The sequence below is a fragment of the Natrix helvetica genome (genome assembly GCF_964273705.1).
Source record: "Natrix helvetica genome assembly, chromosome: Z".
Classification (NCBI taxonomy): Eukaryota; Metazoa; Chordata; class Lepidosauria; order Squamata; family Natricidae; genus Natrix; species Natrix helvetica.
The window spans coordinates 49,745,544-49,761,358 of record NC_138554.1 but is presented as its reverse complement, the minus strand read 5'-3'; the positions used below and the strand labels follow the sequence as shown (position 1 = coordinate 49,761,358).

The 15,815-nt window shown below is 39.2% G+C and overlaps 1 protein-coding gene across 6 annotated transcripts in view; it reads left to right on the top strand.

The window, feature by feature from the left end:
• The window catches only part of CDK12 (cyclin dependent kinase 12), an 84,855-nt gene that overhangs the window by 43,518 nt on the left and 25,522 nt on the right, over positions 1-15,815 (top strand). For 3 of the 6 annotated variants that reach the window (XM_081932128.1, XM_081932129.1, XM_081932119.1), the window contains exon 17: positions 12,544-12,677. The exons of the other annotated variants lie outside the window; for them this stretch is intronic. In XM_081932128.1, coding sequence (XP_081788254.1) covers positions 12,544-12,660 — 117 coding nt within the window. In that variant the 3' untranslated portion in view covers positions 12,661-12,677. The remainder of the gene's footprint in view (positions 1-12,543; positions 12,678-15,815) is intronic. 6 annotated transcript variants of the gene reach the window in all.

Below are 15,815 nucleotides of genomic sequence, written 5' to 3'. Positions count from 1 at the left end.
ATTATATAATTTGTTGTTATTTGTTTTAACAAACAATAACAGAATTGATTATTGAAGAGAACATTGTCAAGCATAAAAGACTGTCAACACAACAAACATAATAAACTGTAAAAATAAATATTTAAATCAGTGGTGGGTTCCAAATTTTTTTGCTACCGATTCGGTGGGCATGGCTAGATGGGGGGGGTATATGACTGAGTGGGCATGGCCAACTTGACACCACTCACGTCCACTCAGTCACATAACCTCCCACCTAGCCACGCCCACAGGAAAAGATAGGAAAATTTATAGGACTTTCCCCTATCTACCCCCACTCTCCCTTTGCCAGTCGCTCCTGTTTCCCCTCTTCCTCCCCCACCACCACCTGTTTGGTTGCTTGCCTTACACAGTGGGTAAGCAACAGAGTCCAGAAGGCAAGCTGACTGGAGTTTTCAGCGCCCCCCAGCCAGCCGCTGCTGCTGGAAGCGGTTGGCTGGCAAAGAAACCTCCCAGCCGCCACCTCTTTGAGAGCCACTTTACAAAGCGGCTTGAAAGAGGCAACGGCTGGTCGCAGGGTGCTAAAAGTCCTTAATGGGATGTGCATGCGCGAAAAACATGGCGGCGATGGCAGCAGCTTTTTTGTTGACTTTTCAGCAGCCAGCCACCTCCTCTTTGAGAGCCAGTATGCAAAGCGTTGGGGCAAGCAAGCAGCAATTGGCCAGGTGTGATGAGCAACCGGTGACAAGGGGACCAGTTCAGGGGCATGGCCAGCCAGCCATTGCTACCAGTTCACTGAACTGGGTAAAATTACTGCCACCAATTTGGGAGAACCGGTGCGAACCGGCTGAATACTACCTCTGATTTAAATGCTATATTAGTTTTAAAAGTATTTAAAAATCAAAAACAGTTATGTTCAAATCTTATTTTTAAATACAAGGTACAGTATATTGTTCATATTACAGGTATACCTTGACTTGCAACCATTTGTTTATTGACTGTTCAAAGGAACAATAGCACTGAAAAAAGTTACTTATGACTGATTTTCACACAATTGTTGCAGCATCCCCAAAGTCATGTGATCAAAATACTGGTGCTTGGCAACTGACTTGTATTGTGACAATTGTGCTGTCCCGGGGTTATGGGATCACTATTTGTATCCTTCCTAGGCAGTTCCAACAAGTAAAGTCAATGAGCAAAGCCAGATTTGCTTAATAACTGCATGATTCACTTAACTAAAGTGATTAACAACTTCAAAAAAGTTCATAAAACGGGGAACAACTGCCTTGCTTAGAATGGAAATTTTGAGCGGAGATTTTTTTAAAAATAAGTAGTATAAATTCTGTAATAATTTTTAAATTATATGCCCGGTTTCCCTGAAAATAAGATCTCTCCAGATAATAAGCCCAATTGGGCTTTTGAGCGCATGCGCTAAAATAAGCCCTCCCTTGAAAATGAGACCTCCCCAAAAATATTGCAACACAGCAGCAGCCATGAGGTGGCCACACTCGCTGTCTCCTGCACCTCAAAAATAATAAGACCTCCCTGAAAATAAGGCCAAGTGCTTATTTCGGGGGTTAAAAGAAAATAAGACCCTGTCTCATTTTCGTGGAAATAAGGTATACTTTGTCATCCCAAATCCAAGTAATAAAGCAATAAATTATTATAAACCAATTAAAATAGTAATGCAATATCAAACATTATATTTAGTTGACAATGAGATGGACCTTTTCCTAATTATCCTATTGCCAACCACCTCTGAAAACTATTGATACTGCATGCTTTGTAGCCTCTGTTGGGTTTTCTGAACAAACAGTACCTTGATGAAGAGGTTGTTCCTCTCCAGTGGGAAGACCCTTTTCATCCCAATTACTAAAAAAAAACATCAATGGGACATGGCTGAACATCTAGACTAGACAAGCCTAGGTAAGCTAAATGCATGGGATAATTTTTTCATAGGAATATATTAGTTTTAAGTTTTATGTTTGTAATCCCTGCATTCTTGTTGGACTGTCTTTGAGTTGTATTTTTTTTTTTAATTAAAACATGCTGTTTGAGTTGTATTTTTGATTAAAGCATGCTGTGTTTTATTTATCTAAATTCAATGGCCCTTAGCACCCACCATTTTTGTCTTGGAAAGTCATGGGAGAAGATGGGATGCAGTGGTGGGTTCCTGCCGGATCGCACCGGATCGCACGCTCCCTTTCGGCGCTAAACCCGGAAGTACAGTCTTGCCCCACCCCTGGTGACACGACGACGCTTGCCTGCGCTCCACCAGCTCGGCTGGGAACGGAGACGTTTCTCTGCTCAGCAATGTCTTCAGTGGAGTGGTGGCAGCCTGGCAGGCTGAGCCTGCGTCCCTTTCAGGCGCTCCGCTGAGGAAACGTCTCCGTTCCCAGCTGAGCTGGTGGAGCGCAGGCAAGCGTCGTCCCGTCGCCAGGGGCGGGGCAAGACCGTACTTCCGGGTTTAGCGCCGAAAGGGAGCGCGCGATCCGGTGCGATCCGGCAGGAACCCACCACTGATGGGATGGGATAGGATGGGATGGGAAGGAAGGAAAATCTAAAGTGATTTTCATTTAACATAATTCCCTTTACAACAATTTAAACTTCATTTTTAGATTTAAGACCATGGCAGCTAAGGGGGGGAAAACTCTTTGGTGTCCCACTTCCTTTGATGCCCTAAGCACCTGGATTAGCACATTAATGGCTAATGGCTAATCCAGGGCTACATTTTTTTCTGGAATATTTTCCTCCATATGTTCTGGCCAAAATCAACTTATTTGCAATCTGATTTTTGTGTGTGACTTTTCTCCCCACATCAAACTAGGTCTTATTCTATTCAGTTTTCAGAATTACAGTATGTGGTTGACAAATGCATGGATACAGAATCTTAAATTTCTTTGTATACTTTCTGCTCTTTCTAACTTGAATGTTAATGATGGACACTAGATGGCACTCTAATCCAAAACAAAAAAGGTTGCAGATGATCCCCCCCCCCCCCCCCAGTTCAGTACCATGAAAACCCCATGTGTCTATGTGGGTTTTTTTGTATATATGAGAGAAAGAGAGTGTATGCATGTCTGTGGAATGATATTCATTCTCATCAAGCTTTTATATAAGGAGAGCTACAGTGTAGACAGAGGAAGGAAAGAGTAAAACCAGTTTTATCATTGAATGTTATACCTTTTATTCAAAATAAGTGGCTCATCAAGATTCAGTTACAATAGTTTAGGGATGGGGTGTTAAAATAATATACCAAATCATTTCAGGATTCCGTGCTGCCACTCACATATCTTCCAAATCCATCACCCAAATTAATATAATGTTGTTAAGGATTTAGTTAGATCAGAGCCACATCCATACTTCTGTCCTAAATACCATTAGAGGGTCAATATAATAGAGGGGATAATGGAGTGAGATTATTGGACAGTGGGGTTACAGATAGACCTTCCTTAATGGCCTCCTTATTTAGCAACCATTCATAATCTGATGAAAAGGTGACTTCATTACAAATTCTTGCATTTACGACCTCCATGGGTCTTAAATCAAAGAAAACTCCAAGTAAAAATCATAAGAAAAGCCATGGATTCACTTAGCAAATGCTTTGCTTAACAATCAAGTTGTTGGTCACAGTTGGGGTGACAAAATGACGACTACCTGTATGGAAATGTTATCACCATTGAGGTTATTAAAAGTTAACAAAAGAGTGGTGTATTTTATTGCATAAAGCAAAAATGACTTCATTAAATGGTTCACTTGAATCAGCAATTTATAGGTAGCAATGATTGAGTTAGGTCTGAACTGATGAATCAGTGATACTCCTATGAGCAGTCTTTATCAATCCAGATTCCCTCTGTATCAGTAAAATATTTGCCTATTTGTGCAGGTTAGGACTGTGAAACTTGTAGGACTTTAGTTATTCTTTGAATTCCCATCTCCCATTAGCCATAACCATAGTAGTTTTATTTGTTAATTTATATTCTGGTTTTTGATCCAGAAGTCCAAGAGATTTCATTTTGACAACTGCCTAACTAGATGGCATGGCCTGAGACAGAATTGGACTTTTTTTTTTCTCTTTAAAAATAATTTTAATAAAAGATTGTTTACAATAATAAAAGGCAAACATGCAGTGCATATTTATAGAAAAGAAAAAGAGTGAAGAAAAATATAAAACAAGTAAACAAGTAAAAAGAAAGTAAATAAAAATCATATAAAGAAACAACTCCTAATATTTACAGCAGTTACAAGCAAATTTACCATTTATCCTCCTTCTTTATGAATTATGATTGCATCATAATTCTCTTCTCATATTCTTCCTTTTCCAAGTGAATTTTCCACGAGTCTCTGAATTCTATGCAAGAATTTAATATCACTGTGTCATCATCATGCATTGTGACCATAGTTGATGAAAGCTGTCACAAATTGTGAAGAGACACAATCTTTAGAAAGACATAATTTCCCAATTTATATTCAGTTTATGGTCCTGCTCTTTGTCCTCACCTTAAGAGTTGAGGACCTTTGTCAGCAGTGATGCTGCTAGTAATTGCTTACAATTGTAAACAATGTTGCCCCTCATATAGCTGAAGAAGATCTTTAAATATTGTCATGCTGTGTTTCTTAATCTGCTGGCTGTTTCAGAATGCCCACCATTCTGTTTTAACTTGGTTTTTAACATTTGTTATTAATAGTTTTAGTTAGAATTTTTTATTCATCTAAAAATGGTTTCTTTGAAGGAAAAGAAATACTTAAGAATTGATAATTTATATTTCTGAGAAGTGATAAAAAAGAAATGCCGCATAAATTAAATATAAAAGTAAGGTACATTAAGTAAAGATAAGACTGAACAACAAAAAGTACTATAGAAAATATTGTTGGCAATAAACTAAATGCAGATCTTTAAAGATGGGTCATTGGCTGATTTCTTCTTCATGACAATTGGCAACTGGCATTCTTCTTTTAGACACAAGAGGGCAGCTCACGTCAACAAAACTTCCAAACATTTCCACAGGAAGTTCTGGCATCTCACTTTCGGATCATCATGGCTTGTTAACTCCATTGGACCTCTGTTTTGGTTTCATTTCCTTTTACCATTTTGAGGAAGGGAGATATTTGCAGCCAAATAAGTCTGAATACAGAGACAAAAAAGATTCTTGGAGAATCATTACGCATCTCAAGTCACTTCCTTGTTCACTAAAAAGAAAAAGAAAGAAAGAGAAAGAAAGAAAGGAAGAGAAAGAAAGAAAGAGAAAGAAAGAAGGAAGAAAGAAAGAAAGAAGAAAGGAAAGAAAGAAAGAAAAGAAATTTCTTTGTTTCGGCTGCATATGAGAAAAATACCTTTCCCACATTCCTAGTTTTATGTTAAAGAAAATCCAAACTGGCCAAACAACAACTCCAATTACATTCTCCAGTGTATGGAGAGCAATATGTTTGCATGTCAGCTGATTATATAGAGTGCCATGTTCACAGCATATGGGTTGGGTTCACATCAGCTAAGTTCAAGCCAAACAAAACACATTATGGCTGAAAATGCTATGTGAACACTCTCTTTAACTAAAGCAAAACAGAAATAGACAGGTCCTTGCCATTATAGAGCTTATAAGCTAAAACTAGCAATGGGAATAGTAACAAATGGAGAGCAAGAGAGTTAGTGGATCAATGTAATGAAACAGAATAAAATATACTTAATATTTATATTCCTATATTCAACAAAATGAAGTAAGTGTAGCGCCTGTGAGGGTCAACATGGGAAGTATTGCCCATAGCAGCTTTTCTACTAAGTATCCTATATTTGCTGAGTCCAGCTCTTCCAGATCTTTTCATGCAGAACTACAGAGTTTAAAATAATAGTCCTTGCTGTTTTGAGGCTCACAACTAAACTGCAGCCAGTTAAACCCAAATACAAACAAACATAGCACGATGAACACCTGAAATTGAGAGGGGATGGGATGAGTGAAACTAGATGAAGTATGGATTCTAATGGGAAATGAAAAGGGCTCCTTTGGGTTGAAAGCTTCTTGATCCTCTATTTTGTATCCAGATGGATCTCACCTATTACAATGTGTGTTTCTGCTGCATAATCTAGTCCCTCCATCTCTCTCTGTATTGATCACATTGACCAATGTTTTAATCTACATTAGGATTCTTATTGTCTTTATCCTTTGTGGTAGCTCAGACATAAAATATTAAAAATTCTAGCAATAAAATAGACTTAAACTAATTTTAAAGCCATTCTTTAAAAAAAAAACAGGAATTCCTGGATTAGTAAAATGTAGTAAAGGAGTTGTTTCTGATGTAGTATTTTCAGTATGTTCCCCAGACAATAATTCTCCCAAATTCTACAGGACAAAAATAATAAATTTCAGACATTATTGTGGAATCCTTATTGTAAAGATAGAGTAAGAAGCCTTTGGGTTGTCTAGTGTAAGTAAACATGGCAGTTTCATTCAACATAACCATTGGTGAACCGCCCTTACAACTCCAGTTCAACAATATTTGGTCTGCCAAAGATTCTCTCCTGGTCTGAGTGAGGTTTAAGACACTCAAAATTGTATCTCAGGTTTTGGTCGCCATGATGTAAAAAAAATGTTGAGACTCTAGAATGAGTTCAGAGAAGAGCAAAGAAGATGATTAGGGAACTGGAGGCCATTCTATATAAAGAACGGTTGCTGGAACTGCAAATGTCTAGTCTGATGAAAAGAAGGACTAGGGGCAACATGGTAGCCATGCTCCCATATCTCAGGGGCTGCCACAAAGAAGAGGGAGTCAAGCTATCCAAAGCATCTGAGGGTAGGACAAGAAGCAGTGAGTGGAAACTAATCAAGGAGAGAAGGAACTTAGAACTAAGGAGAAATTTCCTGACAGAACAATTAATCAGTGGAATAGCCTGCCTCCAGAAGTTACAAATGCTCCAACACTGGAAGTTTTAAAGAAAAAATTGGATAACTATTTGTCTGAAGTGATATAAGATATCCTGCCTAAGCAGCGGGTTGGACTAGAAGACCTCCAAGATGCCTTCCGACTCTGTTATTCTATTCTAAATACATTACTCAAAATTGAACTTACTTCTGTGTAGATGATCACACCTTAAAATAACAAAAGTGCTAGTTTGGTGTCATCGTTATGGTGCTGAATTAGAACCTGAGAGGTGGTATATTAACCTCTTCTCAGTTTGGCACTCCCTGGGTGGAACTGAAGATGTTGCTTGTCAAGACCTTCATGGCATGGGGTTGGTTATTATCAAGACCACCTTTTTTGGTTGTTTCTGCCTATCCTTCTAGATCCAGCAGAAAGGGCCCTTCATTTAAAAGAATGTAATCTAATGAGTGTAGTGTTCCTGATAGTCAGGACGTTACATACCCCATTGAGAGGTTTTTGTTAACTGCTCTATTTGGGTTTACCCTCAGTAACTTCTGTAGATTTTTATTCTTTATTAGGGTAGCATTTATGAGCATTGTTTTTATTGTTTATGTGTGTGCTAACTGCCCAGAGTTGCATTTGCAAGATGGGCAGCCGTATAAATTGGTTAAATTAAAAAAATGAATAAAAATGGTATGAGTATCATAGAAACTAATTCAAATAGTTTTCACCTTCTTTCTTTAGAACGGAATATGAGGTCCATTGGCTTCAGCACACACAATAACACAAACTCCCTTTTTACGATCTTGTAATCTCTTAATTTGGGGTAGAATCAGGGTGACTGGATGTGTTTACTGGCCAGATGCCCTTCCTGATGCCATGCAGAGTTCACAGCAGATATTTTTTCTTTGCGCCCTAGAAGAGAAACCTCTAGGATTGAACTCTCCCCAAGTGGGAGGCAAGCATCTTCCCCTCTAGGCCACTGCAATAAGCACAATGATTGCCAAAATACGTAGTGAAAATATAAGGGTACAAAGTATCTATTCCACATGAAATACAGACCAATCCTTATCCACTTTAAAGATAAGGAGTCCTAAAAGCATTTCCCTCCAAATCAGCAGAGTGAGCTTGTGCAGAGATCTCCTAGTCACTATCATACTATCATTTTGCCAAAAAGTATATGATCATTTAGATTATCATAATTGTTTTGAATTTGGCACTTATGCATATAAAACAGCAGATGCAAATTTATGCACATTATCTGTGTTTTTTTGTAATGCACTTTCTTTTCTCTTTCTGAATGATTCCTAAATGAGGGGTCTGCAAATCTTTTAAGGCTTTTTTAACATTCTAAAAACTCGGGTTGGGGCAAAATAAAAGAGCATTGGACTTAATTTAATTATAGTTTTGTTAAAAAATAAATATCATTCATAGGATAATTCTCTCTGTCATTTTCTCCTTTTAACCTCTTAAATAAAATAATTATTCTCTCGAATAAAAGCTGAAGCTATTGGTGTGGATGTTGGAGTTCACCAAGGTTTTGTAGCAGGGATTGAAAGGGAGGCCTGCAGCCGCCAAGCTGTGAATTGTAGATGCTTGCCCTAGCTGATAATTATTTTCTCTAAAAGGGCAAATTTTAGAGGAAAAAATCTGCCATGATAATGATAAGACTTGACAGCTAGGAAGAGATCTCCATCTGCAGAGGACCAAATTGCTTACCAGGCAACTAGAGGAAATCAAGGATTTTGTTTTCTGTCAAACTATTCGATGAACTTTAGGCCCCATGTTGTATGAGAAGCAGATTAGAAAGACATTAAATGTCATGGATCAAATAGTGTGACAGATAGGCGTTATCTATGAGTCATAGGGACTTAGTAGCAAATCTTGGAGCTGACTGGTATATCCCGTACTCCAATATAAATTCTTGAGGTGTCTCCTCAGTATTTGAATCATGGCTGTGAGGGAAAGATTGTGCTGTGAGGAGAAATTCAATTTCTTTATCCTTACCATACCAGACCAAAAATTGCTATCTACCTTCTAAAATAATAGCTAAAGATGGCTACAAAAAGGTTTAGGGTTAGGATTTTCTTTCTCTGCTCCTTGATGTAATTTAAAAATCTACTCTCTTAATATATGGCTGATGGGAAACTGCGGTCTGCATAAACTCATGTCTTGGGATCCTGCCAAGACTTACTCTTAGTTTCTGCAAGGAAAAACCAGTTTCTCTTTCCCTCCACAAATTAGCTTTGCCCTTGGAGTGGGGAGGGGCAAAACCAAGCTTTCACCTTCCTCATCCTCCTAACTTCACCCTCCCTTTCCCCAATTCCACTATCCCACCTTCCCTGCCAAGATGGCTTGATTAAAAAGCCGCTGCTGCTGGAATAGCTGCACAGCTGGTGATCCTGTCAGCACCCCTGAGCAGAAAGTCGCTGAAGATTAAAACCTCCAATTAGCAGGAATGTGAAGTCGGCAAGAAATACAGCAGATTCCAAAACTAAAATGGAACACTTTTGAAACAACCACCCCCTTTCTTGGCCATTGCAAGATTATTCTGATCTGTTCTCTGTTGCTCCACACTCCTCCATTCAATATCACTTTCAGAAGGAATACTTATGTTGCCACATTTGTCTGACAAAAAAAGCTCAGTTTTCAGCCCAAGAATCTTTTTTTCAGTGTTACTATTTCAACTTTTGAAATGCCAACTTCATATTTGATTAGAATTTGGTAATTTTTAGATATGGCAATTAAGAGTCATACTTCCATCTATCCTTGAATGGCATTTAAAAACATTGTTCCTGGCTTAATCCAACATAATTTACTTTCAGTATATAATTGATCAATACCAGTTAATCTGAATTACTTGTGCATTATGCACGACCAGGGAAAATATTTATAGAATTTATGGATTATATTACTTTAAATAGGAATACATGAAATGAATCCCCCTATATTCAGTGCTTTCTTTCAGAAACGTATGGGTTGGATCATAGAATTAGCTGTCATGTTATCTGCTGACACATAACTATTAACCAGATCTTAGAAAGAACTCATGAAAAATGTTTATATATGATGAGATGACTGATATTGATGTAGAACTAACTTGTTGAAATATTCGTTTGGTTCCATATATTTTCTCTTACCTCAGCATTAGTAAAAGATAAGGTTATTGAATTATTGCTTTTAGCAGGAGACAAAAGTATCACCAGTTTGGCAAAAAGGTCAATATTTTGCAATTGTACAACCGCAGGAAGGGTAAAATTAGCATTGTTGACTAAATCAGTATTCAGAGGTTCCATATTTTGCCTGTCTTTTGGCTCACCACTTCTATACTATATTTTGATTATTGTTATTAAAATAAGCATGTGACACAATGCCCATCTGTCAGGGATATTAGCGGTCTAGGGAATTGATTCCTGTTACAGAAGTCAGGCTGAGAAAAATAATTTAGACTGAACTGATGTAAAATCAGAACAATGTAGTTAAGAAAAAGGAAGGCTGCTAAAATTGGCAAAAGAAGCTTGGGAGGCAGTGGCCAAACTGCGAAGGAGAAATTGAAATTAGCGTCACACTTTAAAATGGACAGCCAAAACTTTGCCTGTAGGCCTCCATTCTACAGACTTATTTTAAATGAATCTGTTGTTTGGCTTAGCAAACTCTCTCTCTACTAGATAAGCTTTTCTTCCCCCTAGTTTCATTTGGTATTTGGGAGAAAGCAAGCATAAAAATGGGGCAGGACGCAGCTGACAAACTATAATAATGCCAACCATTGGCTATGGTAATCAGCCTGCCACATCTCTTTTGCATATGCACACACAGCAACATACACTCACAGCCCCACCCGAACAGACTGGCATGGCCTATGTTGGCACAGGTTCAGAGAGCTCTCCTGTAGCCTCTCTGCATCTTGTTCAATTCGAAGCACAGATGAGCCAATCGAAGCAGGAGGGGGAGGGAGCTCGTATGGCACGTCCTCACCTGCCATTTAATTGGATGTATTTTTAATTAATAGCACCTCAGGGACTGACATGAGACACAGTCGGTCTTTGAATAGGGACTGGGGAGGAATTGGGGAATGTGCAAGGATTGGACCGCAGGGTGCGCTTAGCGGGCAAACACTGCCATCAATCAAGGACCACTTTGGGCTGTTTGGATGGAACACAGCATAAAGGGAAATGGGTAGTGTGTGGATGTGATGTGTGTGTAGGACAGGCAAGGAATCAAAGAGAATAATTTGCTTTCCCTACTTCTAAGGATGAGCCCTGGCCAGTGGGAAGAAATCTCTAGGGGCAAGGCAGGAATTTCAGGATAGATATATTGAGACAGGTTTAGAGCAACTTGTTTTTACTTTAGCCTCCAAAAAAATGAGACTTTTATGTATCCATACAGTAGTTTTTATATCTTTCTTCTCTGTTTGGGAAGACATGCAGCAAGCCTCAAAGGTCTTTTCATGGCAGGATGTATTAATAATGTTTCATGTGTGTGCATATAATTGTGTGTAATAAAAGAGGATCTACCGGAAGAGGCCAACCATCTCTTTGAAGCAAGGATATGGATTCCCTTTGGGATCTATTCTCATGGCCAGAAGTAGGCAATATTCCTGCAGTTAGGATGGGAGAATATTTTTATGGCTCCCAGGATTTCTGGGCTAGGAGAAGCCCAATGTTTGGCATATTGTTATGGACATTTAAGGATCAAATTGGTACATGAAACGCCTCCCCTTAAAAAAAAACCAAAGGGACAAAGTGGCTAATTTTGGGAGGAAATGGAAGCCTGAAATTTACACTAATACACCCTACTCTTCCCGCCCTCTTTCACTCTCTCATACACTTAATTACTCTCTCAGTATAATGGCCACAAATCCAGGAAGGACCCCACATTGTATAGTTCACAGATTTTAGGTAACCTAATATACTCCTTTGGCAGGCACTCTTGATGTATAAGGCTTTTTGATGATTTACACGGTTCTCTAGAAATGAGTACAACCAATAAAGTAGCCAAGAAATAGGTCGAGGAGGGGGGAGGATGACAGTCTGCCTCCCTCAGGCTTTACTTGGCAAGCTGTCCTCCAGAGCTCATTTCAAAGTTGTTACAGGAGCTGCCCTTCCCAGACCCACCTGCTGTTTGGGGGGAGAGACAGGAGGAACCAAAAGTAATGTAGGAAATGCCAATTTGGTCCGTCCCCCCCCCCCACCAGTGGCCAGTTCTGACTTAATTCATTAGCATGCAGGTTTTAGCTGATCAAGGGGACATACGGGGAAAATATAAAAAAATGTAAAACAAAAATTAAAATCTTCAATCTATTGTACATATAGATTTTATTGTTGTTATGGTGTGCTTTTTAATGTGTTTTACATGTATTTTATTAGCTGCCTAGAAAGTGAAGTAGTGATTCCAAAAATGAAATGCAGTAAATAGATAATTTCTGTAGAGTTGTTGCCTTTGGCAGATAATTGTTGAAGACAGAGGACACCTTGTTGGGGAAGAGTTTATTCTATATTCAAGATTAACCTACCAGTTGCATTTTCTTGCAAGTTTAGAACTCTGTTTAGTTATCAGTGAAATCTAGGGAGGCCACCCAATATATTCTGGCAGGCTGGAATCACAAGCTATTGATTCCCCTAATTTGGTATATAGCTAAAACTAAAACACAGGATGAGTTAGGGTGTAGTAGATAAAAAACTTTTTTTGTTCCTTTCTGCCTTTTGTTTCCAGGAACAGATGTGCCATTGGGCAAAGAACTGGCTAGATCATGACTTTTTGCCTAATCAGATGGCAGCTGTTTGGTTGAAGGGTGCTAATATTTGCACTGGTTCTTCAAAGAAGATATGATTGGCCGGCAAACACAGGTACACCCTATTTCTCTTTTTTGCCTGTCCTATCCCTTTTCCCCAGTGTTAGCACTTTATAATCTCACTGCCTCTGTTGAAAGGAAGAATAGCAAGGCTGGGCAGAATTGAAACCTCTGGAAATGAATGCACAGCTGGTGCTGCTCTCTTCCTGCTCAGCTGCACCAGCCTCCCTTTGCCTTCTGGCGAGTCCCCAGTTGGCGGTGGGGGGAGGGGATGGCAGGGGGAAGGAGGGGAGGATGGGTTCCTGCTAGTAAAGATGACGGTTTCTGCGGTGATGCGCCAGGGCAGTTGCCCTGCAGAAGGAGAGAGGGGAGGGAGAGTCAGGTGCTTGTGGATTTAATGTAGGCCACTCATTAATATTTAGTGTCATTGGAAGAAAGTGCAATTGTGTGGCAGGGAGATTTCATCTAGCTTGGTCTACACCGCCTCCTCTGCATTGGAATGTGTTTACCCAGGCAGACATTTAGGGGTACCAGATGCTAGGCCCAAAAAGCCTCTGGAGATTTATTTGGCCTGAAGAATTAAAGCTGCTATGGTCCTCTGAAATTTATTTCATTTCAAGACTGGATGGTTGGATGCCCCAAACTTCCTATCTTAAGGAATACTGTACTAAACTCAAAAATGTACCAAATAAAGGAACATTTCTCCCTTCCCCTCTCCAGCAATTTCTGAGGTTGAGCCCTTTCTTTGGCAGTGTGTTTTTTATGGTAGCACTTGGCACATAAGACATTTATTACTACATTTATTACTACCAAAATGATTTAAAATTTTCAAAAATAAATTTGGGCACTATAGAAAAATAGATTGGAATTTATGTTACTCAGTCAGTAGATTCAGGTTTTAAAGAATGTAATATGTTTCCTACAACTTTAAAAAGTAGTTTAGCAAAAAAAGAAAGATCTTGGATCCTTCAGGGAATGTTTAAAAAAGTTTTGCTCTCATCATTTTTATGCTGCAGATGTAATAAATGTAAAGGCACTTTGGTATATATCTTACGGATATGTCCACTTGTAATTGACTAAATATTATGACTACGGTAAACCAGGTGCTTTGAAGCCAGGTAAGGATTAAAAATATTACTGCTTTGCTGGATTATAGTTTCCAAACTTGGATTCTTTCTCTCTATGAAGAAATCTGGATAAGATTGCATCTGAAGCTCCACATGATAACTTAATGGAGTTTGTCAACTCTGAAACCCTGAATCAGCTTTGCACTGATGGGAAGGCAAGACCAGACAGTATGATTGCATATGCTCTTGCTTTAATTCACTGTTAAAAAATTGAATTACAACTTGCAAAAATAGAAAATGAATATAATTTATCTGGTGTCTTATCTACTATATCTACCTATCTACTTACTTATCTTTGAATGGGCTATTATATAGCTATACTAAAAATAGACATAATTTAGGTATTTAGGAATTTTACTTTGTAACCTTGACTTTTTATCTTTTAGAGTTTTCTATGTTAAAATTTATTTGAGCTATTTTTCTTTGTTTTTGTTTTGTATCCTGTATAGTTTAATACAGGATTTTTTTATTATTTTTCCCTTCATTATATACCATGTACACTTTTTTAAAAAATACAGTTCTATAGTAATTCTGTAGATACCATCAATCATGGTATCCTTCTGTATTGGTTGTGGGAGTGGGCAGTACAATACTGTCCTCCTTCCTGAGGAATTGATGAGTGGCAAGAGCTCTAGCCCCTGGACACTATTTTGTTGGGTGGTACTTTCTCCCTGCTATTTAACATTTAATAAAGCTGTTGGATAAGGTCATCTAGCACTTTGAGGTGAGATATCATCGGTATGCTGAGCTTTGTATCTCCATTCCAGGCTGTGCAAGTGATGATATGGAAGTTATGTCTCAGAGTCTGGAGTCTGTGGGCGCGTGAATGGGGCGCAACAACCTTCAACTCAATGTCTCAGTCATCCATGTCATGTTTGTCCGAAATGCTGTTCAAAAGGCAACTGGACTTTCTTGGTTTATTTTTTCATTGAAAATGTTTCACTTCTTCAGGAACTTCAGTTCAACCCAAACAAGACCACATGGCTTTTAGTTTGGGGGCCTTCCATCTTTGGTTCTGGATGGATGGCACTGCTGCAAAGCCAAATGCAATCTAGGGGCCTCCTGGACTAACATCTCCTTTCAAAGAGCAGGTGGCGGCCTTAGCTAAGAGGGCTTTTTCATGCCTTTGCGTTGGGCATCTTTTGCACATGTTCCTGGACCAAGAAAACCTCACTTTTAGTTATGCCCTCATTAGCTTCTGATAGATTATTGCAACACATTCTACATTGAATTGCTCTTGAGAGCATTCGGAAGGTTCAACTGGTGCAAAATTAATGGTGTCAGTTATTCAGTGCAGGTGAAACATCGTTCTACAAGTTGCATTGACTGACAGTTTGCTTCTAAGTTGAAGTTGATAGTTATCTTTAAATCCCTACAGGACTTGGGCCAGGTTATTTATTTATTTATTTATTTATTTATTTATTAAATTTATAGACCGCCCCCTCACCCCGAAGGGACTCGGGGCGGTGTACAGACAACAAAATAAAAAACAGTATACAAAATTAAATAATCTTAGATACCCCTAAAATCAAATTAAATACTAGGCTGTACAGTATAATAAAAATTAAAAACAACCTAAAAAACCTACCCCTAAAAATTTAAAATACAGGCTAGAAGGATTAAAACTACGGTTAGGCCAGGCCAGCTAAGTTGAACAGGTGGGTCTTAAGTTTCTTGCGGAAGGAGCGGAGATCGGTGGTTATTCTAATATCGGGGGGAGGTCATTCCAGAGGGTCGGGCCCATCACAGAGAAGGCCCTACTCCTGGGCGTCGCCCGCTGGCACTGCCTAGTGGACGGCACCCGGAGGAGTCCCTCCCTGTGAGAGCGAATCGGCCGCAGGGATGTATGGGGCAGGATGCGATCCCGCAAATACCTAGGTCCTGTGCCATGGAGCGCTTTAAAGATGATAGTCAACACCTTGAAACGCACCCGAAAAGCCACAGGTAGCCAGTGCAGCCCGCGCAGGAGAGGTGTTACATGAGAGTACCTAGTACCTCCCATAATTGCCTGCGTGGCCGCATTCTGGACCAACTGTAGCCTTCGGGTGCATCTCAAGGGAAGCCCC